Genomic DNA, 27,615 nt, shown 5'->3' on the forward strand with positions numbered 1-27,615 from the left:
TGTGTGTGTGTGTGTGTGGTAAGGAAATGAGAACATGGTGTAGGCAGTGCTGGGGTCACTGAGTTTTAAGAGTGTGTGTGTGTGTGTGTGTGTGTGTGTGTGTGTGTGTGTGTGTGTGTGTGTGTGTGTGTGTAATGCTTAGGGGCCTGTGGTGGTAAGAGTTATCACATTCACCACAGGCACCATTAGAGTACCACAGCGTGCTATTCCCTGCCCCTCAGCACTGCAAACCGAGCCATCACACACACACACACACACACACACACACACACACACACACACACACACACACACACACACACACACACACACAGTGTACTGTAAACCAGGGATCATCAACTAGATTCAGCAGATGGTCGGGGGGCCGCAACATAATTACTAATAATATGTGTATGGCAAATTGACCGCAAGAAGCCCAAACAGATATAATGTTTGACTAAAACATTTATAACTTCAAACCTTGTTTACATTTGTATATGATCACGTGTCTCTTTATTATGCGTGGGAATAGGCCAACATGGGAACAGATTTCTTAAATGAAAATCTCTTGGAGCTGATTTCCTGTTTTTCGTTTTTTTTCCCCCCGTCTTTTATGTCCAACGATGAAAATACCCCCCATAAATTGCTTCGAAAACTTGGGAGGCCAAATAAAACCCAGTTGGGGAACCCTGCTGTAAACAGTACAACTACCTCAGTTAAAACCAGAAAGAAGAGAAGGGTCAGTAACGCCACAGATGGTATAAGAAACAGGTATTCTAACATAACCGCAGCTCAAATGAAATAAAGGCGAACGGAATGGTTGAGCAGAACAGGTCAAATGGAATGCCGAAGGAGAAATTGCCCACAGAATAGTTAGGCCACAAAACATAACAAGTAGTGTATAAATTGTCTTTAGAGGTACAAATCTAGCATCAACAAGAGAAGTAGCTCCTGCACACTTCTTACATTCTGTCCCAATCGGTTTTAATTGAATTGCCAAATCAGTAGGCCAGAGTGCCAAAGAATTATTGAGAGCAAAAAGTGTATGTCTCATATGATTGGCCGTTGAGAGGCCTTTGTGATAGTGAAGTGTGCTGTGATTGGTCACTCACTGCTGAGGCGTGTCTCGGGCATGGAGTCTGTGCGGTCGTGGAGCCACTCCGGGGGGTGTGGCCGTATGTTGGCCTGCGAGGCTGCGTACGCCACCGGGTCGTTGCTGACCCACGCCGTCAGGTAGATGTAAAACGCCCCCGGGTTGATGATGCCATCCGCATCCACCAAGCGCTGCCTCGTCAGCTAGAGAGGAAGACAAGGAGACAATAGTTCATATTTTGAAAAGAAGGATTCGAGGGAGAGGGAAAGAGAGGGGGTGGGAGGACAAGGGAGAAAGAAAGAGAGGAGGTGAGGGATAGTGTGTGTGATATTGATGGTTACAGATATAAAATCTTAATTTGAGCCAGTTTGCTACAGCAGGAAAATAATCCTGCAGCAACAGGAAATGTGAATTATTATGTGGATAATAATTTATGGACATTTTTTTGTAGGGGCTGGTACAGTTTTCATTAGGGCAAATCAAGTCTGACATTTTAAAGTGGAAATTACAAACTTTAGAAGCCTTTATGAAACGTGAATACACTTCCTGCTGTGCAGCAACAAAATAGTGATCAAATTAAGATCCTACATCTATAGAAACGGACGGGCATTGTAGAAACGATGTTGACCCCAAACTTTGTCTATATGAACTGGCCGCAGAAATCCTGTTTATAACCGTGCATGAGCATGAGAAAACGGACCAGCTGTAAAAAATAAGCGAAAACTATTTCTCCCTCTCTCCAACCCAAAGAAAAGTAAACAGTCAAACACTGGTGCCTTCTGAAATTTCCCGTACTTCTCGGTGAACTTCCCAGAATTATTAGGCCTACATGGAAAATGGAAATGTCAAATCAGCTTTCAGGCGGTCAGATGTGCTAGTCTCCTGAGAGAAAAAAAGCATGCAGGTTAATGTATTGGGATCAGCCTTCCTCTCCAACAGAATTAGCCAGGAAAGGCTAGCTCACACAGACCTGATACAGCTTCCTACCTCCTAGTCCTCTGAGAGCTAACTAGCTTCCCTCTACTTTTTCTCACATTGCTAACTAATTTCCTATACAGAACTAGCTGGTTACCTCACCTCCACAACAGGGCTGGCTAATAGCTACCCTCCCTTCCAGGGCTATAGCTGGCTCCCCCCCCCATGTGAGAACGGGAGGCCTTAGTAGCTAGCTCCTGAAAGTAACAGCCATTACTGCACACCACTTCATCACATCAAACTAGCGAGCTCATTTCTCTTACAACTAACTCTATTCACAAATACACGAAGCTAGCTAGCTTCCCCCAGCGCTAACTAGCCTAGCACTAGCTTCCCCCCTCTCAGGACTCTCTTAGGGCTGTAGCTCCCTCCTCTTTGAGAGCGGGGGGGCCGTAGCTAGCTACCTTCATTTCTGCACACCGCTCTATGCCACTCGCCCTTCTCAGTACAATAAATCCCTCGTTCACAGAGGCAGTGTTAGGGGAGAGGGGGATGAGGGGGAGTCCTGGGGGTAGGTAGGGGGAGGTGTGGAGAGGAGGGGGGGAGGGAGGGAAAAATTGCTTGAGTTAGTTAGCGTAACAATAAAAAAATTGGCTGGGGTCCCTGTGCGCGTCTGTGTGCAGTTAACCTCGCTGTTAACACTGAAGGAAATGCCACCCAGCAAATGGAGTAGAGCTATAAAAATAACACAGCATCTGTACAAATGTTGCTCGTGCTTGCTTCTCCTGACCCCTACGGATACCCAGAATGCCCTGCACCACAGTCGGATCCGGACCGAGAAGAAAAGGGCTCTTGATAGCAGTAGCAAAGGCAGCCTCTCCCTCTCTCCCACTTTCCCTTGCTTGCTCCCTTTCCCCTCTCCTTTCTAACCTCATTTCCCTCTCTCTTTTTGCCTCTCTTTTTCTTTCCCTATCCCTCTCTTCCCTCATCCTCTCTCTCCTTTCTTCTCCTCACCTTTTTGTTCTCTCTCCTTGCCTCTCTCTTTGCCTCTCACTTTGCCTCTCACTTTGCCTCTCTCTCTCGCTCTCTCTCTGAAACACACACATTGCCAACTTTCATATAATTCCCTTGGCCATAAGGAACGAATGGCCGTCCAGTGCTGGGAGAAATGTTAGCAGAAAGACATCAAAGCAAAAATGCCTCCCCAGAAAGCTGTGGTGTGGCATATCAAAATAAAACATCTAGCTTTGCAATTTGCCAGGGTTGGAAAATATCTGTTCTTAATTTGACACGGAAAAAAATACAGCTACTACTGTACAGCATATGCGTGCACACTTTGACAAAAAAAATTTACTCTCTCTCACTCACACTCACACACACACACACACACACACACACACACACACACCACACACACACACACACACACACACACACACACACACGCACACCCACACAGTGTTGACTCAAAGAGATCACGTGCTTCAGCTCCTCTCCACTCATTGAAAGGGGACACGGCAGCAGAGCGCAGAGAAAATAAGAAGAGGGAGGGGAGAGAGAGAGAGAAGAGTGCGGGAGACAGGGGAAATAGAACTTTGAAAGAGAGAGAAAACAGTGAGAGAGAGGGAGAGAAAACCTAGAAAGAGAGAGGGGGGGAGAGGAAAAGACAGAAGAGGGAGAGAAAGAGAGAGACGGGGAGAGAGAGAGAGAGAGAGAGAGAGTTGAATTCCAAAGGTCTGTCTTGCATTAAGCAGCAGGATACGCAACCACTGTATGTCTTCAAGCTGTCACGGGAAGCCCGTGGAGCACGGCTGGCGGCCCATCGCCCTGCAGCCAGCTCCGCTTCCCTCACAGGCACAGGAAGTGACATCATAGGGCCGCCCGCACACCAGCAGGCCTCCCAGGCCCGGGCTGTTTCGTGATATCTATGCTCGTGGTTTACCAACAACCAACTAAAGGCAAAAACCCATCCAAACTAGCAGAACAACATCTGTAGCAGACCCACCATTGCGTCGCTGTCTGATGAAAACCTTGTAACTCCATTTTTGCCCACATGTTTATTTTTCATTTATTGAAAGCAGTAACTCCTGTCAATGTACTCTGAACATTTCATGATTCAAGAAGCAAGAAAATGTATTCAAAATAGCTTCTGCCGTTTCATAATTGTATGTTCATTAATGGTCTTTTTTTCTTTCAATTTCCTGAAAAGTTTCTGCTGTTGGAGATAAGAGGTTTAAATCAGACAGCGACGATTTGGGAGACACTGCTAGGCTACACTATTAGCCAGATAGTGGAGGATCTAGGGTACGCTTCAACGAATCATCACACACACTCACCAACACACACACACATACCTTCAGACTCCAGGGGGCATGATATTTGCCATCTATCTTCCTCTGTCTGGCGGCTTACTATCACACCTAGCCTTAACTAGAAACACCGTGAAAGTGTTCAACTGTGTTATCTGATGCAAAAGGGAACACAGACACATGCACACACACACACCGTGGTTAGAGTTGGGTATCTCTAGCCTGTCGCTAGCAGCAAATGGGACAAGCGGTTTGAATGAAGAGTTAATAGCTTTTTCAGAGACGGGTTGCAGCCCCGGCGAGGGCTTTAAATTCCTGGGCTTGGTAAAGTCATCAGCAAGAGAGAGAGAGAGAGAGAGGCCTGTTTATAAGCCAGGTGTGGCTTTCCTAGGCCCAGCCACAGACCTCGACTCACACGTACACCCACAAAGGACAAAATGGCCTCTGTGTCACTCAGTATCCAAGTCTCCAAGGCTTCATCAAATCCAATGTTGTACAATCCTACTGTACCACTGCTACATTCCAGAACAAGAGATGAGAAGGACAGGATAAGAAGGCTACAGAGCATCATCAAGCATTCAAATAGTTCTGCTTAAGTCAGATAGTGTACTCTTCAATGCCGTTTATGCTCGCTTTCGAGGCAAGCAACACTAAAGCATGCACGAGAGCACCAGCTGTTCTGGATGACTGTGTGATAACGCTCTCGGTTGTCGATGTGAACAAAACCTTTAAACAGGTCAACAAAGCCGCTGGGCCAGACGGATTACCAGGATGTGTACTCAAAGCATGCGAGGACCAACTGTCAAGTGTCTTCACTGACATTTTCAACCTCTCTCTGACCGAGTCTGTAATACCTACATGTTTCAAGCAGACCACCATAGTCCCTGTGTCCGTCCAAGGAAGCGAAGGTAACCTGCCTAAATGATAACCGCCCGTAGCACTCACGTCGGTAGCCATGAAGTGCTTTGAAAGGCTGGTCATGGCTCACATCAACAGCATCCTCCCGGACACTCCAATTCAATTAATAAAATCGCCACCGGCCAATTTACATTGACCCCCCCCCTTTTGTACACTGCTGCTACTCGCTGTTTGTTTGTTATCTATGCATAGTCACTTCGCCCCCACCTACATGTACAGATTACCTCAACTAGCCTGTACCCCTGCACCACTCGGTACCGGTGCCCCCTGTATATAGCCTCGATTGTGTTATTCTTATTGTGTTACTTTTTATTATTACTATTTAATTTAGTCTACTTGGTAAATATTTTCTTAACTCTTCATGAACTGCACTTTTGATTTAGGGCTTGTAAGTAAGCATTTCACGGTCAAGTCTACACTTGTTGTATTCGGCGCATGTGACAAATAAAGTTTGATTTGATTTGAGATAGGGTCATAGGCAGAGGTTGACAGGCTTCCTTTGTAGTAATCATCAAATAATCACCTGGTTAAAGTGGGCGACTTACGATCCCACATCCACCTGGTTTAGATGAAGGAGTTTTGATCATACTGTACACCCACCTAGTTGAAGTGAATGGGTTATGATTGAAAAACTCACTTTTTTTAATAAATGGGTTGGAGACAAGTCACGTGGTTGAAGTGAATGGGTTTAGCCTGGTTTTAATCAGTGGGTTTCACCTGGATGAAGTGAAAAGGGTTTTGCCTGGTAATAGCCCTTTACACTCATACCTGTATACGGGTTGAAAATGACATTGGAACGTAGTGGCTGCACAGTAACATGCTATGCATGATGTCAGAGCTCTGGCTCTGCGCTTCACACTACTGTACGGGTTTTGACTGACAGCCATTCTGAGCTTGAGCACCACGAGCGACAAGAAGTTCCCCACATCCCTCCAGCTAATTGGGCAACTTTTATAAAAAAAAATATAAAAAATATTTAAACAAATTTGTTGTCTGAGTGAGGGAAATGCTGGAAATTACGAGGACTAGAGACTTTGAGGATTACAATAAACACCCGTCCAAATGTGCACTTCACATTTCTATATCATAAAACTCATGTTAAATACAGTGTCAGTGTTTATGATCACTACGTTTGATGTACAGTTACTAGATGACATTGCGTTATACCTTGGGTTGTCCTGAACAGAATGAGCCTGTGTTTGTTGTATTGTGAAGAAGATTTGGCGCGGACCACACACCCGAATGCACTCATGACTCCATTCCATGCGCCCCAAAATGATGATCTGCTTCTCTGAATTGCCTTGTGAAAGCCTAACACTATAAGATCATATTTTATAAATGTCGCTAGTCATGTTGGCAATAGAACAAGCTTTCAAATGATGCCCACCTGACCCAGATTGCGATTTATAATGGACCGTTTTTGGATTGTGTGAACAACAACAGTAATTGTGTATAGGCGGGGACGCAGGGCCGTGTTCCAAACAAAAAAACTACAAGTGTGCTTGCTCTGGTTCCTCAAGGGCACAGCTAGGAGAGCTCAAAAAAGCTCTTTGTAGTTGAAGACTTTTCTTTGAGTCATAAAAGCGCATTAAAATGACTTAGGAACTGTGCACTACTTTGGAGAGGTGTGTGGTCACTTTGAAACACAAACTAGACCTTCCACTCAAACCCTTGTCATTGTATTGTCTTATGTTGCACCTACCCCACATTGCCCAAGAACATTCTTACCATGTTACTGAATGTATCCAGAGTATTTTTAGATTTCGTTATCAACAAATGTGGCAAAAAGTACAGTAAATGTCAAATGCACATACAATCAACAGTTTAATGTTTGGATTCAGTCTTGTGTCAGGTGAACTGTTGTGTTCTCATCATACGTCATAATCATTTATAAAGGGTTATTAATAGCTGGGTCTCACCTGGTTGAAGTGAATGGGTTCAGCCTGGTATTATTAAGCATGTCTCACCTGGTTGAAGTGAATGGGTTTAGCCTGGTATTATTAAGCATGTCTCACCTGGTTGAAGTGAATGGGTTTAGCCTGGTATTATTAAGCATGTCTCACCTGGTTGAAGTGAATGGGTTTAGCCTGGTATAATTAAGCATGTCTCACCTGGTTGAAGTGAACGGGTTTAGCCTGGTATTATTAAGCGGGTCTCACCTGGTTGAAGTGAATGGGTTTAGCCTGGTATTATTAAGTGACTCTCACCTGGTTGAAGTGAATGGGTTTAGCCTGGTATTATTAAGCAGGTCTCACCTGGTTGAAGTGAATGGGTTTAGCCTGGTATTATTAAGTGACTCTCACCTGGTTGAAGTGAATGGGTTTAGCCTGGTATTATTAAGCAGGTCTCACCTGGTTGAAGTGAATGGGTTTAGCCTGGTATTATTAAGTGACTCTCACCTGGTTGAAGTGAATGGGTTTAGCCTGGTATTATTAAGCGGGTCTCACCTGGTTGAAGTGAATGGGTTTAGCCTGGTATTATTAAGCGGGTCTCACCTGGATGGAGTGAATGGGTTTAGCCAGGTATAATTAAGCGGGTCTCACCTGGTTGAAGTGAATGGGTTTAGCCTGGTATTATTAAGCGGGTCTCACCTGGATGGAGTGAATGGGTTTAGCCAGGTATAATTAAGCGGGTCTCACCTGGTTGAAGTGAATGGGTTTAGCCTGGTATTATTAAGCGGGTCTCACCTGGATGGAGTGAATGGGTTTAGCCAGGTATAATTAAGCGGGTCTCACCTGGTTGAAGTGAATGGGTTTAGCCTGGTATTATTAAGCGGGTCTCACCTGGATGGAGTGAATGGGTTTAGCCAGGTATAATTAAGCGGGTCTCACCTGGTTGAAGTGAATGGGTTTAGCCTGGTATTATTAAGCGGGTCTCACCTGGATGGAGTGAATGGGTTTAGCCAGGTATTATTAAGCGGGTCTCACCTGGTTGAAGTGAATGGGTTTAGCCTGGTATTATTAAGCGGGTCTCACCTGGATGGAGTGAATGGGTTTAGCCAGGTATAATTAAGCGGGTCTCACCTGGTTGAAGTGAATGGGTTTAGCCTGGTATTATTAAGCGGGTCTCACCTGGATGGAGTGAATGGGTTTAGCCAGGTATAATTAAGCGGGTCTCACCTGGTTGAAGTGAATGGGTTTAGCCTGGTATTATTAAGCGGGTCTCACCTGGTTGAAGTGAATGGGTTTAGCCTGGTATTATTAAGCATGTCTCACCTGGTTGAAGTGAATGGGTTTAGCCTGGTATTATTAAGTGACTCTCACCTGGATGGAGTGAATGGAGTTTGCCTGATGTTATTAAGCGGGTCTCACCTGGTTGAAGTTGATGGGCTTGTCCCTGCGTCCGGTCTGTACCAGCAATTTGTAGGCCAGGACCCCGTCGTCTGAACCGTTCCTGTAGCTGCTCTGTGTGATCCGACCCGCCTCCCAGTCCTGATCAAACGCTGCCTGCAGACCTGTAGACACACAACCACAACACAACCATTTCACAACCATAACATAACCATACGTCACAACACAACCATTTCACAACCATAACATAACCATACGTCACAACACACAAAACAACCATAACATAACCATACGTCACAACACACAAAACAACCATAACATAACCATACGTCACAACACACAAAACAACCATAACATAACCAAACATCACAACACACAAAACAACCATAACATAACCAAACATCACAACACACAAAACAACCATAACATAACCATACGTCACAACACACAAAACAACCATAACATAACCATACGTCACAACACACAAAACAACCATAACATAACCAAACGTCACAACACACAAAACAACCATAACATAACCATACGTCACAACACACAAAACAACCATAACATAACCATACGTCACAACACACAAAACAACCATAACATAACCATACGTCACAACACACAAAACAACCATAACATAACCATACGTCACAACACACAAAACAACCATAACATAACCATACGTCACAACACACAAAACAACCATAACATAACCAAACGTCACAACACACAAAACAACCATAACATAACCATACGTCACAACACACAAAACAACCATAACATAACCATACGTCACAACACACAAAACAACCATAACATAACCATACGTCACAACACACAAAACAACCATAACATAACCAAACATCACAAAACACACCAAAAAATTAAAAAGAACTATAGCAAAACCATACATCACAGCATACTTAAACACAACACCACTTCTCTACAAAAAAATGTAGTTGAACACACAAAACACATGACCACATCAAAAGCATGTTCCACATTCCTCACCAAGACCAACAGACCTCTCAACATGTTCCATTCAAACTGAAAAACAGGACAACACTCTATGTTTTTATTTTTTTAAAGAAGATCAAAACTCTACCACACATCCAAAACGGGCCTTGTTTTCCACAACAACCGGTGGGCACGACCGCATTCTTCAAGAGAACTTCTAAAAGCAGACTACGGTCAAAAGGACCACAAGGCCTTGACCGCACTCTTCAAACGGCGAACAGAGCGGCACTCTGTCCCCCGGAGCAGAGCACCCCAACGGAGCAGAGCATCCCAACGGAGCAGAGCACCCCAACGGAGCAGAGCATCCCAACGGAGCAGAGCACCCCAACGGAGCAGAGCATCCCAACGGAGCAGAGCACCCCAACGGAGCAGAGCATCCCAACGGAGCAGAGCACCCCAACGGAGCAGAGCACCCCAACGGAGCAGAGCACCACAACGGAATAGAGCACCCCAACGGAGCAGAGCACCCCAACGGAGCAGAGCACCACAACGGAGCAGAGCACCACAACTGAGCAGAGCACCACAACGGAACAGAGCACCCCAACGGAGCAGAGCATCCCAACGGAGCAGAGCACCCCAACGGAGCAGAGCACCCCAACGGAACAGAGCATCCCAACGGAGCAGAGCACCACAACGGAGCAGAGCACCACAACGGAACAGAGCATCCCAACGGAGCAGAGCACCACAACGGAGCAGAGCACCACAACGGAGCAGAGCACCACAACGGAACATAAGCAGTAGCCAGACCGTTGTAGAAGTCATTAGGAGCATGACCAGTCGGTTTCCAACAGACACAAACCAAAGAGAGCACAACAACATGTGAAGTCTCTCTTCCCGGGATATCGCCATACCTTCCTCCGCGGTGCTCTGGCCTGCGGAGATATTGACTACATATAGACACACAACACAGAAACGGCCTCTTCTGTAGAACCCATTCCATTTCGGTCTCACGACAACCTCTTTTTGTCTCACAATTACACAGCAAGACATCGAACCTGACACACACACAACAACAACACCAGCAACGGGTCTCTCTCTCTCTCTTCTCTCTCTCTCTCTTCTCTCTCTCTCTCTCTCTCTATCTTCTCTCTCTCTCTCTTCTCTCTCTCTCTCTCTCTCTCTCTCTCTCTCTCTCTCTCTCTCTCTCTCTCTCTCTCTCTCTCTCTCTCTCTCTCTCTCTCTCTCTCTCTTCTCTCTCTCGCTTCTCTCTCTCTCTTCTCTCTCTCTTCTCTCTCTCTCTTCTCTCTCTCGCTTCTCTCTCTCTCTCTCTCTCTCTCTCTCTCTTCTCTCTCTCTCTTCTCTCTCTCGCTTCTCTCTCTCTCTCTCTCTCTCTCTCTCTCTCTCTTCTCTCTTCTCTCTCTCGCTTCTCTCTCTCGCTTCTCTCTCTCGCTTCTCTCTCTCTCTTCTCTCTCTCTCTGTATGGCTGGGGGTTGCTTGTGTGCTTGTGTCTGCTTGAACTTGAATCTCAGCACAAAGCGCTGAACGTGTTAAATCTCTTCCAAATGGTTTGCGATGTGAGACTAGTAACCCAGGGCCTGTTAGCCAAATGTGTTTCAGTTTTAGTCCCACACACTGAGTGGGATAATGATTGTCTAATTACACACATTTCTCCCCCGCGTACTTTATGAGACCTCACTTAAACGCCTTAAAAGACGTTGGAACATGGTACATACTGTGCTGGTTACTACATTGTATAAGAGCAGAACAAACTCAGTACCCAACTCTGACAAGCTTTCAGGTAGAACTGGCCGAGAATATCTCTCTCTACCTCTGTATCTTATCTTCTCTCCGTCGCGCTCTCTATCTCTACCTCTCAATTACTAATTGTTTCATTGCTCTCTCTCTTCTTCTGTGTTTCTCTCCTCTTGGCCTCCTGCACTCCCCTCCCCGTTCCCCCTGGCCGGTGGCCTGTTTCTGGGATAGTGTTTTGGGTCTCCCCTTGCTCGCTGTCTGGGTCCAATTTGTCCAGCCATCTCACTGAGCAATATTAAACACAGCTCTCTGTAACCCACCCGCTCTGCAGCTCCCCGTCCAGCCACACACACACTCGCGCGCCGCCGCCACACATTCAAGCACACACACACACACACATACGTGTGCAAGCGCGGACGCAGACGAATACACGCGGAAATGTACAAGCACTTCAACCCGCAACGCGTCACCAGCGGTGTCCAGCTGTTGTTTACAGGCTTAGGTCGACATGATTCCTGTTGCTGGAGAACAACCGCAGCTAATGAGGATGCCTGTAGAACATGACAGCTAAAAAGTGTACGGTGCAAGCCTGTGTGTTTGTATGCAGGTACAGTGCATTTGGAAAGTATTCAGACCCCTTGACTTTTTCCCACATTTGGTGACGTTACAGCCTTGTTCTAAAATGGATTCAATTGTGTCTTTTTTTGTCCTTATCAATCTACACACAACACCCCAAATTTGGCAAATGTACTCCAAATCAAACAACTGAAATATTACATTCACATAAGTATTCAGACCCTTTACTCAGTACTTTGTTGAAGCACCTTAGGCAGTGATTATAGCCTCGAGTCTTCTCACCTGTATTTGGGGAGTTTCTCCCATTCTTCTCTGCAGATCCTCTCAAGCTCTGCCAGGTTGGATGGGGAGCATCACTGTGCAGCTATTTTCAGGTCTCTCCAGAGATGTTTGATCGGGTTCAAGTCTGGGCTTTGGCTGGGCCACTCAAGAACATTCAGAGACTTGTCCCAAAGCCACTCCTGTGTTGTCTGGGGTGTGTGCTTAGGATCATTGTCCTGTTGGAAGGTGAACCTTCGCCCCAGTCTGAGGTCCTGAGCACTCTGGAGCAGGTTTTCATCAAGGATCTCTCTGTACTTTGCTCCGTTCATCTTTCCCTCGATCCTGACTAGTCTACAAGTCCCTGCCGCTGAAAAACATCCCCACAGCATGATGCTGCCACCACCATGCTTCACCGTAGGGATGGTGCCAGGTTTCATCCAGATGTGACGCTTGGCATTCAGGCCAAAGAGTTCAATCTTGCTTTCATCAGCTCAGAGAATCTGGTTTCTCATGCTCTGAAATTCTTTTATGTGCCTTTTGGCAAACTCCAAGCGGGCTGTCATGTGACTTTTACTGAGGACTGGTTTCCGTCTGGCCACTCTACTATAAAGGCCTGATTGGTAGAGTGTTGCAGAGATGGTTGCTCTTCTGGAAGTGTCTCCCATCTCCACAGAGGAACTCTGGAGCTCTGTCAGAGTGACCATGGGGTTCTTGGTCACCTCCCTGACCAAGGCCCCTCTCCCCCGATTGCTCAGTTTGGCCGGGCGACCAGCTCTAGGAGGAGTCTTGGTGGTTCCAAACTTCTTCCATTTAAGAATGATGGAGTCCACTGTGTTCTTGGGGACCTTCAATTCCTCAGAAATGTTTTGGTACCCTTCCCCAGATCTGTGCCTCAACACAATCCTGTCTCGGAGCTCTACGGGCAATTCCCTCGACCTCATGGCATGGTTTTTGCTCTGACATGCACTGTCAACTGTGGGACCTTATATAGACAGCTGTGTTCCTTTCCGAATCATGTCCAATCATTTGAATTTACCACAGGTGGACTCCAATCAAGTTGTAGAAACATCTCAAGGATGATCAATGGAAACAGGATGCACCTGAGCTCAATTTCGAGTCTCACAGGAAAGGGCCTGAATACATATGTAAATAAGGTATTTCTGTTTTTTTGTCTATAATAGACTTGAAAACATTTCTAAAAACCTGTTTTCTTATAGGGTATTGTGTGCAGATTGTTAAGATACATTTTGAGGTAAAACATTTTTTGAATCCATTTTAAAATATGGCTGTAACGTAACAAAACGTGGAAAAAGGTGAAGGGGTCTGAATACTTTCCAAATGCACCGTACATTATATATGTATTGTATATGCCTCACCTTGCAGCCAGTCCCTGAAGTAGTGGAGCCACATGAGTGGCAGCTGGCCGTTGTCCTCCCTCAGTACGTAGCGGATCGTGTTGAAGCGGAAGTGCAGCTGGTAGAGCAGGGGCTGCGCCTGGGAGTACTCCGCCCGCTGGGTCACCACGTACATGTTGTAGAAGGAGAAGAACTTGAACTGGGCCCCGATGAAGTCGTACTCGCTGGTCTCCCTGGGAACGATGTCGGTCAGCTCCAGCCCGTCCCGTACCCGTGTGGTCCCGTACAGACTGACCCCCAGCAGGACCAGGAACAGCAGGATGACTACCACCTGAAGAGAGGGAGGGAAGGAGGGAGGGGGGAGAGAGAGAGAGGGAGATAAGTACACAGCACGCCGAACATGGGTGGCCCTTTACGGACTGAAACCCGAAGACCACAGAAACATCCCACGTTCCAAAGTGGACTAGAGGGGAGTGTTGAGATGGGCCCCGGTCAAAATAAGTGCACAATACAGGGAACAGGGTGCCATTTGGGACGCAGACAAGAGCACGTAAATACCGCTGGCAGGACCTGTTTTACTATCCCAGTTTAGTCACCCATCTCAACACTCCAGCCAGCATAATGTAGTGTCTGTCTGACCACAGACTGAGTCAGTCAGGTCAGGAGGTCAGTTTAAGGGCCCACCCAGGAGAGAAGACAGAGATATTCTTAGTCAGAAACTGACCACAGACTGAAAGCCAGGTCTAGCCCTGCTGTAAGATATCTGACTACTAGAACATATTCTAACTTACTACTGAAGCTCTGTGGTTAGATAGGTCTGACTCAGCAGGCTCTGCGAGTTAGCCACCGCTGGGGAGGAACACACACACACACACACACACACACACAAACACACACACACACACACACACACTGACTGACCTTGGTGGTTGGCTGCAGTAGGAAGGGGGCGTAGTGTTTCTCTGCGAAGGAGGCCAGGGTCCATCGGGAGCAAGGGGGCTCCAGACAGCGCAGCCCCAGAGAGGCCTCTCCAAACTGAGACAGCAGATCCCTGGTGGAGCTGGCACTCTCCCCCGTCACACACACCCCCTCCCCCGCCTGGGGGGAGACAGGGGGAACGCCAGAGGAGGCCGGGGGAGGAGGGAACGGGACTGAGCCGGAACCACGGCTACCGTTGTTGTTGTTCAGGTTGCCGTGACTACTGCTACTCCCACTCCGGCTGTGATGGTTGCTATGGTGGTTGTTGTTGCCATGAACACCGTGACTGGCGTTGGGGTTGCTGGCGGGGCCGGTGGCTGCGGGTGTAAACGGTTGTACGGAGATCTGGGACCTGGGTTCGGCTGTAGTGTAGAAGGCCTGAGTCCTGGGGTCGTACTCTGTCCTCAGCTGGACGGTAGACTGCATGGTGATCTGAGTCTGCTGGGAGAAACCATGGCTGCTGTAGGAGGGAGGGGGGGTGCGGAAGGAGGTAGGAGGGGGGCTGTAGTGACTACCGTCTGCTCCGTCCAGGTAAGCCTGGGGCTCGATCTGGATCACCCTGTTAGCACACGGGCTGGAGAGACACAGACAGACAGAGAGTTAGCACACAGGCTGGGGGACAGACAGACAGACAGACAGACAGACAGACAGACAGACAGACAGACAGACAGAGAGTTAGCACACAGGCTGGGGGACAGACAGACAGACAGACAGAGAGAGTTAGCACACAGGCTGGGGGACAGACAGACAGACAGACAGACAGGACAGACAGACAGACAGACAGACAGACAGACAGACAGACAGAGAGTTAGCACACAGGCTGGGTGACAGACAGACAGACAGACAGACAGACAGACAGACAGACAGACAGACAGACAGACAGACAGACAGACAGACAGACAGACAGACAGACAGACAGACAGACAGACAGACAGACAGACAGACAGAGAGTTAGCACACAGGCTGGGGGACAGACAGACAGACAGACAGACAGACAGCTAGCAGTGGCGCTGGAGATGTTTGGTACACGTGCACGTGTGTACTTCTGGGAGCGTATTGAACGTGTGCCTCCGCGAGTGTTATGGAGCTGAACATGCACAGACAGGCAGGTGATGTTTAATAAAGAGAGAGAAGGATAAACAGACAGACAGACAGACAGACAGTACACTCTAAACAGTAATTAAAGGATCAGTTAGGGAAGTTGAGGTAGAGATACACTCAGCTGTAATCACATGGAAAAATATGACACATGACACACCTTTATGAACCCCAGGGTGGGGAGCGATATACAGTGTGTGAGTGTGTGTGTGTGTGTGTGTGTATATGTAGAGTATATATATGTGTGTGTGTGTGTTACCTGTAGAAGCAGCAGAAGATGTCAAAGCGGCGGTCCTCTCTGCGATACAGGTCCATACTGAGGATGGCAGGGAAGATGAGCAGCACCATGGCAAAGTTAAACACCACCACCACCGCAGCCTGGCCAGGGAGACACACACACACACACACACACACACACACACACACACACACACACACACACACACACACACACACACACACACACACACACACACACACACACACACACACACACACACACACACAATTGGTTAACTTATCAGACTGCCATGAGTTGGGAGGGGGTAGTCTATAGAGTTCCTAAAGGGGTCTACGCGGAATACGCAAACCAGGCCGACGAAGGGTAGCGCGGTGTCGCTTCTCATCACAAAGAGGCCGGCTTCTTATAGCGTGCTCGGGCACTACCGTGTCAGGTGAAGATTGTAACGCATCCAATCATTCGTTCCGTAACCATGGGGGCAGTGTTGTGTAGGTAATGAAGCTTGCTTGGTTCTTTGATCTGATCTATAGGCTATAGGTTATGCATGAAAGTAGCCTATTTTGCATTGATAAGAAAATATAGCATCAGCAACTGTTCAAACAATAAACCAAACAACGGTATAGCCTTATTAGAACCCAAAAAGTTATTTTGTTTAGAAGTGATAACTAGTCATTTCAGGCTACTGGTAAAAACAGCTTTAAGATATGTGCTTTTTCTCCACGACTAAATCATGATGACATTCTATTTGTAGCTGATATGGGAGTGAATACATTGAAACAGCATATGAAACTGGGATAACATTGTAGGTTGCTCAAGCAAGTATACGAATATTTACCGGAGCATATTATTCCATTGGAAATCTGATTATTTCACATGGAGATGAGGGAAGCTAATCAACTTCAAAATCACTGAAGCGTCAAGATCAAATCAAATCAAATTGTATTTGTCGCAGGCGCTGAATACAACAGATGTAGACCTTACAGTGAAATGCTTACTTATGAGCCATTAACCAACAATGCAAAATATTTACTAAATAAATTAAAGTAAAAAGTAACACAATAAAATAACAACAAAATAGTCAATGTGCGGGGGTACAGGTTAGTCGAGGTAATTTGGACATGTAGGTAGGGGTAAAGTGACTATGCATAGATAATAAACATCAAGTAGCAGCAGTGTAAAAACAAAAGTAAACAGTCAATACTACGGGTGGCCATGTGATTACTTGTTCAGCAGTCTTATGGCTTGGGGGTAGAAGCTGTTAAGGAACCTTTTGGAACTACACTTGGTGCTCCGGTACCGCTTGCCGTGCGGTAGCAGAGAGAAGAGTCTATAACTTGGGTGATTGGAGTCTTTGACAATTTTTTGTCTTTCCTCTGACACCGCCTAGTATATAGGTCCTGGATGACAAGAAGCTTGGCCCCAGTGATGTACTGGGCCGTATGCAGTACCCTCTGTAGCGCCTTATGGTCAGATGCCGAGCAGTTGCCATACCAGGTGGTGATGCAACCGGTCAGGATGCTCTCGATGGTGCAGCTGTAGAAGTTTTTGTGGATCTGGGGACCCATGCTGTCTTGGTTTAGTCTGCTGTCTTGGTTTAGTTTGGCATTAAATAAGCAGCCTATTTTGCATTGATAACCAAACATAATCTTAGCACCTGTTCAAACAATAAACCAAACAACATTGTAGCCTTATAGAATCACCCCAAAATGTAAGTGATTATTATTCTAGGTTAAAACTGATAGCCATGTGGTTTTTTCTTCTTGAAAAACATTTTTTTTTTTTGCTGATATGGGAGAAAATACATTGAAACAGCATATCAAATTAGGATAATCTTGTAGGTTACACTGGCAAGTATAAGAATATTTGCCGGGGCATATTATTGAATTATAAATCAGATTAGTTCACATGGAGATGTGGGAAGCTAAAAGGCTAGTTAGCTTGCAGTGTTTAGCCAATTTGCTAGCAAGGGAAGACAACAAGACAAGACACTCTTCTTTTGTTTTCACAACAAATGAGTAGAAAACAAGAAAGTCCAAGAATCCACCCCAAAAGTTATTTTGTTTAGAAGTAATAACTAGTGATTACAGGCTATTGTGAAATGGTAGAACCTGCTGTAGCCAACTAGCTAGTCATGTACTTTTTTCTCCATAACCAAAACATGAAGTTGTAATTTTAGATGATATGGGAATGAATACACAAGCAGCTTATCAAATCAGGATAATGTGTTAAGTTATACTAGTATAAGAATATTTGCCAGGCATATTCTTTTATTATAAATGATTTCACATGGCGATGTGGGAAGCTGAAAAGGCTAGCTAGCTTGCTATGTTTTAGCCAGGTTAAAGCTAGCTACCAAGGCTGCCAGCTAGCTACTAGTACCCAGGGAAGGCGACTCTTCCTTGTTTTCACAAACTAAAGACAAAAATAAAAGACTTTGCTTTCGGATCCTTGTGAATGGGAGTGGGACTGGAGAGGATATCATGTTACAAAAGGTGTCACCTACTCCAAAAATAAATGTTTACCTGGCTAAAAGAGAAATAATATAATATCTATTGTTTACAGGAATCACACTCTGCAAATATAGATGAGGAAAAGGCCTGGGAGGGAGAAATACATTTTTGTCATGGGCAAAGAAACTCAAAAGGGGTGGTTATACTAATTAATACAAATCTTGTTCCAATTGTGCAAACTGTACAAACAGATCCTCAATGAAATTGATTATTTTAAATATGCTATTGGACCAAAAACAGATCTGGCGAATTAATCAATATTGGCCAAATAATGATGATCCACACTTCTTCTAAAATATTTCTAATAATCTATTGAGTTCACAAGCAACGAATGAATCTATTATTATGGTGGGAGATTATAATACGGTTTTTAGTACCTCAATGGATCGTAAAGGAAGTCACACTACAAACTATCACCCTCAAGCACTTATGAAGGTCATGAATAGCATGGATACATTAGAACTAGTGGATATATGGAGGCTGAAAAACCCTCACCTCGTGAGATATACATGGAGGAGGCTTAATCAAGCTAGCCGTTACTTCTTGGTCTCATTCTTGCTGGCATCAAAAGTTAAAAAAAATATTAATAGGAAACCAAATGTGATTGGACCACCATCTAATTGGCCTCCATATAACTTGCAGAATTTCCACGTGGACGGGGATATTGGAAATGGAATAAAAGCCTATTGGATGACAATTTGTTCATAACTAAGACAAAATAATTCATAATTGATTTTTTTCTGCACAACATAGGTACAGCAGATCTCCTTATTGTATGGGACACTTTTACGTGTACTTTTAGAGGCCATTCAATTCAACACTCATCATTAAAACAAAAGCGGTTTAGGTCAAAAGAGAATAGACTAATAAAGGAAATAGAGGAAATAACAGAGCAGGTAGATGGTAATGAAACTGTACTATAGAGGTACAAAATAGGTTATAGGAAAAACAACAAAGAGGTAGGCGGTACAACAAGGAGGTACTTATTCAAGAACGATCAAGTATAATGTATTACAAAAATAAAGCAAATTGGAATGAAAACGGTGAAAAATGGCATTTTTTCTTGAATCTTCAACATAGAAATGCTACCAAAAAGAATTTACAGAGATCATCCATGATTCACAAAATGATATTTTGAAAGAGGAAGCAAAATATTTTACGCATATGTTTTCTTTTCAGTTTCCTCCATTTTCACTGAATGATGTTAACTGTAAGGATTTCTTTCCTAATAATAATAATAATAACGTAAAATGAACAAATTTACAGAAAGACCTGTGTGAAGGCCAAATTACAGAAGAGGATCTTAATGATGCAATTAAATCTTTTCAGTCTGTAAAAACACCAGGGCTTGATGGTATACCAGTAGAGGTACATCAGACCTTTTTTATGTACTAAAATATCCATTATTAGCATGTATTAATTACAAAAAAAATGTAGACTTTCAGGAACTCAGCAAGGTCTGATTTCAATCTGGCGAATCCTGGCGAAATGCAAAGAGGTGAATCTCTTATACAATGGGTAAAAATGATGTACAGCAACCACAGATGTAAAGGAGTAAATAATGGTTACTTCTCAGAAAGTATTGAGCTTTTAAGAGGAGTAAAACAAGGCTGTCTGTTGTCTCCATATCTATTTATTATGGCCATTGAAATGCTAGCTATCAAAATTAGATCCAACAAGAACATCAAGGGGTTAGAAATTCAGGGGTAAAAACAAAAGTGTCAATGTATGACTCAAGTTTTTTGTTAAGTTCGCAATCTAGATCCCTGCACTGTCTTATTGAAGATCTTGATCACTTTTCTAGCCTCTCTGGACTAAAACCTAATTATGACAAGTGTACCATATTACGTATTGGATCGTTAAAAGACACATTGTTTACACTACCTTGAAGTTTACCAATAAAATGGGTGGATGGTGAAGTAGACATACTTGGTATTCACATCTCAAAAAATATAAATGAGCTTACCACAATCAATTTCAATAGAAAGTTTGGAAAAATAGATAAGATTCTGCAACCATGGAGAGGTTGGTCCTATCACAGTTTACTTACTTACTAATGGCGCTGCCTACTCCAGACGACTCGTTTTTAAATCATAAGAGCAAAAAAGATTTCATTTTATTTGGAACGCTAAGGCAGACAAAATTAAACGTGCCTATTTATATAATGAATATGAGTTTGGGGGGCTAAAATTATTAAATATTAAAGCTTTAAAACTCACTAAAAGCTTCACTCATATATAAATTATACTTAAACCCAAAATGGTTCTTCAGTAGATTATTAAGAAAGGCTCATCCTTGGCCTTTTTGCCTTTATACAGATTACAACTTCTCATTTCCCGAATCATTTAAAATAAAATTGTCACGGCTGTCGAAGTGATTAGACCAAGGCGCAGCGGGTTGCGTGCTCATAATTATATTTATTATAGCGAACACGGAAAAACAATAAACAAAGAACGACAGTTAACAGATTTGCAGGCTAAACAACAGCAGTGCAAATACAACTACCCACAAACAACCAGGTGAAAACAAGCTCCCTATATATGACTCTCAATCAGGAACAACGATGTACAGCTGTTCCTGATCGAGAGCCACACAGACCAACAAAGAAATATACAAACTAGAAAAACCTAGAATACCAAAACAAGAACATACACCAAAACCCCAGAACACATAAATAAAACACCCCTCTACATACACATAACCCCCGAACCACATAAAACAAATACCCCCTGCCACGTCCTGACCAAACTACAATAACAAATAACCCCTATTACTGGTCAGGACGTGACAAAAATGTTGTTTAAAATATCGCCCTTTCTTAAACAAGCCATACAAAGCTGGTTACAATTTCAGTTTTATCCTCAAGAAAATATAGAGCAAAAATTACAACAAATGTTATGGTTAAACTCAAATATACTGATTAATATAAAAACATTACTTATGGGAAAAATTATATTATATTTAATAATGATATTAGGTATAGAAACGGTGGAGTTGTGTCACATATGCAGCTATTGAAAATATATGGGAATGTCTGCTCAATCCAAACTTACAACCAACTGATTGCAGCACGACCACAAAAATGGCGGAGACAAGTGGAAAAGGGAGAAGGAAGGGAACTTGTTTGCCTGCCATATATTAAAGGTGAAAATTGTCTGAAAGGAATTGGCATAAATAGAAAAATATACCAGTTTCATTTGAGGACAAAAATGTTGACAGCTGCGCCATACAGGTTGAAAATAAATGGGAAGAGATTTTCGATGTACCGTTTCCATGGCACATGGTTTATGAACTGGTACACACCAAAAAAGTAGCGTTTTTCAATTGAAATTATTATAAAAAATTCTTGCCAGCAACAGAATGCTATATATATGGGACATACAACAATCTCAGCTCTGTAGATTTTGTTGCGAAGAGACTGAATCACAAGATTATTTATTCTGGTATTGCCCCTACATAGCTTGTTTCTGGTCACAGGTTCAGGAATGGTTAAAAAAATCACAACATTCATTTAAAATGAACTCTACAAACAGCAGTGTTGGGCGATTTAGAAAACCATGGTCAGTCAATAAATAATATAATAATACTCGTGGAAAAGATTTTCATCTTTAGCTCACAATCTGTGGATACTATATGATTAGAAAGTTTATAAATGTATGTAAAACATCACAGCACAATTGAAAAGAATATGGCACATGGAAACCAAATGAGGGTGGTCTATAGTGATAGGTGGGATGGGCTGAGAGTGGCTGAGGGGTGGGATTAAAGTTATGTTGTTATATAACTGCTTTATATAAAACTATCATGTACAGTACCAGTAAAAAGTTTGGACAAACCTACTCATTCAAGGGTTTTTCTATATTTTTAGCTTCATGAGGTAGTCACCTGGAATGCATTTCAGTTAACAGGTGTGCCTTCTTAAAAGTTAATTTGTGGAATTTCTTTCCTTCTTCATGCGTTTGAGCAAATCAGTTGTGTTGTGACAAGGTAGGGGTGGTACACAGAAGATAGCCCTGTTTGGTAAAATACCAAGTCCATATTATGGCAAGAGGAGCTCAAATAAGCAAAGAAAAATGACAGTCCATCATTACTTTAAGACATGAAGGTCAGTCAGTCTGGAAAATGTCAAGAACTTTGATAGTTTCTTCAAGCGCAGTCTCAAAAAACATCAAGCGCTATGATGAAACTGGCTCTCATGAGGACCGCCACAGGAAAGGAAGACCCAGAGCTACCTCTGCTGCAGAGGATATGTTCTTTAGAGTTACCAGCCTCAGAAATTGCAGCCCAAATAAATGCTTCACAGAGTTCAAGTAACAGACACATCTCAACATCAACTGTTCAGAGGAGACTGCGTGAATCAGGCTTTCATGGTCGAAATGCTGCAAAGAAACCAGTACTAAAGGACACCAATAATAATAAGAGACTTGCTTGGGCCAGGAAACACGAGCAATGGACATTAGACCGGTGGTAATCTGTCCTTTGGTCTGATGAGTCCAAATTTGAGATTCATTTAGAATTCAAGGCACACTTAACCAGCATGGCTACCACAGCATTCTGCAGCGATATGCCATCCTATCTGGTTTGCGCTTAGTGGGATTATCATTTGTTTTTCAACAGGACAATGACCCAACACACCTCCAGGCTGTGTAAGGGCTATCTGACCAAGAAGGAGAGTGATTGAGTGCTGCATCAGATGACCTGACCTCCACAATCCCCCAACCTCAACCCAATTAAGATGGTTTGGGATGAGTTGGACCGCAGAGTGAAAGAAAAGCAACCAACAAGTGCTCAGCATATGTGGGAACTCCCCTGTTGGCAAAGCATTCCAGGTCAAGCTGGTTGAGAGAATGCCAAGAGTGTGCAAAACGAAAGGTGACTACCTTGAAAAATCTCAAATATAAAATATATTTTGATTTGTTTAACACTTTTTTGGTTACTACATAATTCCATATGTGTTATTTCATCGTTTTGATGTCTTCACTATTATTCTACAATGTAGAACATTTTTTAAAAAATAAAGAAAAATCCTTGAATCACCAACAAACTATCATGGTCCAAACATGTCAAGACAGTCGTGAAGAGGGCCCGACAAAACCTTTTCCCCTTCAGGAGACTGAAAAGATTTGGCATGGGTCTCCAAATCCTCAAAAGGTTCCACAGCTGCACCATCGAGAGCATCCTGACCGGTTGCATCACCGCCTGGTATGGCAACTGCTCGGCATCTGACCGTAAGGCGCTACAGAGGGTAGTGTGAACGGCCCAGTACATCACTGGGGCCAAGCTTCCTGCCATCCATGACCTATATAATAGGCGGTGTCAGAGGAAAGCCCATAAAATTGTCAGACTCCAGTCACCCAAGTTATAGACTGTTTTCTCTGCACTCGCTGTTTGTTTGTTATCTATGCATAGTCACTTCGCCCCCACCTACCTGATTACCAGATTACCTCAACTAGCCTGTACCCCCGCACACTGACTCGGTATATAGCCTCGTATATAGCCCTGTATATAGCCTCGTTATTGTTATTCTTATTGTGTTACTTTTTATTTTAGTCTACTTGGTAAATATTTTCTTAACTCTTCCTGAACTGCACTTTTGGTTGAGGGCTTGTAAGTAAGCATTTCACGGTAAGGTCTACACTTGTATTGATTTCAGCGCATGTGACAAATAAAGTTGAATTGGATTTGATTTGAATGAGTCGGTGTGTCCAACCTTTTGACCGGTACTGTATGTAATATGTATATGGTAAACGTCTATGTAAAATGTATGCACTGTATACGTAGTAGAAAAGCTGTAAAAAAAATAAAAAATTCTAAGATATGTGTCCTCCGAAGAGGGGTGGTGGTGGATGGGTTAATAAGAAAAAAGAAGGAAAAAAAGAGTGTGAGTGTGTAAGAGGAGGACTTGAGAGAAAATAAAATGAGAGAGAGAGAGAGAGAGAGAGAGAGAGAGAGTGTAGTGTGTAGCTCTTAGAGCCGTAAAGAGTAGAGGGTGGGGGTTGGGGTTAGGCTGGGGCCCTGCCCAGAGTACAATCTGGATCCTGTGTAGCTGCCAGACCACTGAACACACACACACACACACAGACACAAGCACACACACACACACACTAAGTCCTGTGTGTGTGCCAGGCCACCCAAGGAGACAGAGGCCTGCAGGGCTTGAGGTGATGAACAGGCGCACCGGTTCAGAGACAACACACACCCCTACACACGCACACACACACACACACACCCCCTACACACACACACACACACACACACACACACACACACACACACACACACACACACACACACACACACACACACACACACACACACACACACTCACACACACACACACACATACACACACACAAGCTCTCACTACTGCCAGTTTACAGCAACCTATTCCATCCCACTGTAACCACGCCTTAACACCAACCAGACACACACACACACACCACTCCCCCTCTCTCATTCCTTACCTTCCTTACCTCACAAGTCTCAATTCCATGCATAGCACAAGAAAGCGAGAAAGGTAGAGAGAGAAAGGGAGAGAGAGGAGTGAGGGTGAGGGGGGGAGTAAGATGGAGGAGGGAGAAAGAATGGAACACATAGATTCCTAGTCTGACCAGACAGACACATCACATTTCCTAATGAAATCAACCTCTAAACACACACAGACACGCCAGGTGTGGCCAATGGCTGACCCCAGTAAAGATACTAGAGCTGGAGTGTGGTTTATCTTCATCTCTTTGTCTAGCTCAGATCCACACTCTTTTGTTTCTTCCAGACTGAAGGAGGGGAGGAAATGGAGAGATGAATTCCCAACCTGTTCAGAGAGTCGGCTACAAAACCCAACGCATTGCAAGAGGATACATCGTGATACGATTGGTATGACAACAGGATATATGAAAAAGAATAGGGGGGGAGGGAGAGATATCAACAGCTGCAACAAAATCATTTTACGTTCCAACTTCCAACTTGATCTAAAGGCAAATGTTTGATTTAATGAAGATATCTGACAGGGTGATTAGCAGCTTTTGACATTGACATTGATTTGATGAAATGTCTTCATCTTCTTCCTCGGGTGATTAGGAGTGGAATACAGCACTTTTACTTATCTCTCCGTGACACCTTAATTAAGCTCCAGATTAGGAAGACTGCACGCGGCTTGTGTGGCTTTTTAGAGGAACAGAGAGGGCTTTCTACACACGCTAAAACGTGAAAAAAAAACATAAAATACACTTATCTCACTTAACTGCTGCAGGCACAAAACCCTATTCATCATGTCTTATCCCTATCTGCTCCAAATGGATCTACACACACACACACACGCACGCACGCACACACACACACACGCGCATGCATACACACACACCCCTCAGAGGGTTTGCTGGCGTGTGTGTGTGTGTGCGTGCGTGCGTGCGTGTGTGTGTGAAGTGTTGAGGACGTGCAGGACCACACACAGAGCTGGTGAGTGTGTGTCAGACAGAAGAGATCAGGTTCCGTTTACGTCTCATCTCCGCCACATAAAGGAAACCGGGGAATGGAGGGATGGAGGGAGGAGAAGTGCGTGGGGGAAAACAAAAACAAGCAAATACATGTCTGTGTTTTCCCCTTCGCATGCTGGAGACGGAAAATAATCCTCTCCACACACACACACACACACACCCACACCACACACCCACCCACACACACACACACACACACACACACACACACACCCACACACCCACACACACACACACACACACCCACACACACACACACACACCCACACCACACCCACACACACACACACACACACACACACACACACTTGTTTTACTATCCTTATGGGGACCAAAAAATGTATTTTCATTCAAAATCCGATTTTCCCTAACCCCTAACCCTAACCATAACTCCTAACCATAAAAGTATCCTTAACCCTTAACCTAACCCCTAAGCCTAAAATAAACATTTTCCTTGAGGGGACCGGCGAAATGTCCCCACTTGTCTGAATGTTCCTTGTTTTACCCTCCTTGTGAGGACTTCTGGTCCCCACAAGGATAGTAAAAACTAACAAACACACACCCACACACACACACACCAAAGTTAAACCCAGCAAAAGCCTCTCTCTTCTTGCCTGCTAGTAAAACCTAAACTTATTTTTTGACTATACAGAAGTTCTGTTCACTTGTTCCAGATATCTGCACACATTCAGGGGAGTGCCGATCCCTTGCAGCGGTGTATATGCCGAATGCTTCTATCTTCCTTTGAATGTCTGGCTGTGTGTGTGTGTGGTGTGTGTGTGTGTGTGTGTTGATGTTGCACCACAGGCGGAGACAGGCTCACACACATTCCTCTAGGTGAGCGATAAGAGGAGGGGGAGACAGAGAGAGGGAAGGGGGGGGGGCAGGCTGGGGCTGTTCAATCTTCCCCTCTTATCAAGGGCACATTTAGACCTGGGAAACTGGCCCCATATTCAAAAAGAGTCTCAGAGTGCTGATCCAGGATCAGGATCCCCCTGTTCATATAATCGTATGCATTTTGATCGAAATAAGGCATAACTGGTCCTAGATCAGCTCTCCTACTCTGAGATGGTGCTTCAGTGCAGGCTGGGAATAAAGGAGTCGCACCCCTATGTGATCAATCAATCAATCAATCACTCAATCAATCAGTCACTCAATCAATCACCTCAATCACTCACTCAATCACTCAATCAATCACGTGTATTTTATAAAGCCCGTCTTACATCAGCAGATGTCACAAAGTGCTGTACAGAAACCCATTGTGGTGTGGAAGCGCAGTGTTGTTGCTGTGGAAGCATAGTGTTGTTGATGTGGAAGCGCAGTGTTGTTGCTGTGGAAGCATAGTGTTGTTGCTGTGGAAGCACAGTGTTGTTGCTGTGGAAGCACAGTGTTGTTGCTGTGGAAGCACAGTGTTGTTGCTGTGGAAGCGTAGTGTTGTTGCTGTGGAAGCACAGTGTTGTTGCTGTGGAAGCATAGTGTTGTTGCTGTGGAAGCACAGTGTCGCTGCTGTGGAAGCATAGTGTCGCTGCTGTGGAAGCACAGTGTCGCTGCTGTGGAAGCACAGTGTCGCTGCTGTGGAAGCACAGTGTCGCTGCTGTGTAAGCACAGTGTCGCTGCTGTGGAAGCACAGTGTCGCTGCTGTGAAGCACAGTGTCGCTGCTGTGGAAGCACAGTGTCGCTGCTGTGGAAGCACAGTGTCGCTGCTGTGGAAGCACAGTGTCGCTGCTGTGTCTCACCTCAAAGGGGATCCTCTTGTTCTGTCCCGTCTCACTGAAGGCGTGGGCCAGGAGAAACACGTCATCCACACCCACACCTAGTGCCAGGAACGGAAGCACCTGAAACACACACATCCGTTAGTCAGTCTGTGTGGGTGTGGATGGTGTG

General features: G+C 44.5%; 1 protein-coding gene across 1 annotated transcript in view; it reads right to left on the reverse strand.

Annotated features, from left to right (window-relative positions):
- ptch1 (patched 1) overlaps positions 1 to 27,615 on the reverse strand; it is an 83,491-nt gene that overhangs the window by 18,474 nt on the left and 37,402 nt on the right. Inside the window, exons 11-16 of the mRNA XM_082968790.1 lie at positions 26,943 to 27,566; positions 15,747 to 15,880; positions 14,333 to 14,963; positions 13,433 to 13,742; positions 8,526 to 8,668; positions 1,092 to 1,275 (exon numbers count right to left, since the gene is read on the reverse strand). Coding sequence (XP_082824916.1) covers positions 1,092 to 1,275; positions 8,526 to 8,668; positions 13,433 to 13,742; positions 14,333 to 14,963; positions 15,747 to 15,880; positions 26,943 to 27,566 — 2,026 coding nt within the window. The remainder of the gene's footprint in view (positions 1 to 1,091; positions 1,276 to 8,525; positions 8,669 to 13,432; positions 13,743 to 14,332; positions 14,964 to 15,746; positions 15,881 to 26,942; positions 27,567 to 27,615) is intronic.

This window comes from Salmo salar, chromosome 24 (genome assembly GCF_965601325.2).
Source record: "Salmo salar chromosome 24, fSalSal1, whole genome shotgun sequence".
In the NCBI taxonomy this organism is placed as follows: domain Eukaryota; kingdom Metazoa; phylum Chordata; class Actinopteri; order Salmoniformes; family Salmonidae; genus Salmo; species Salmo salar.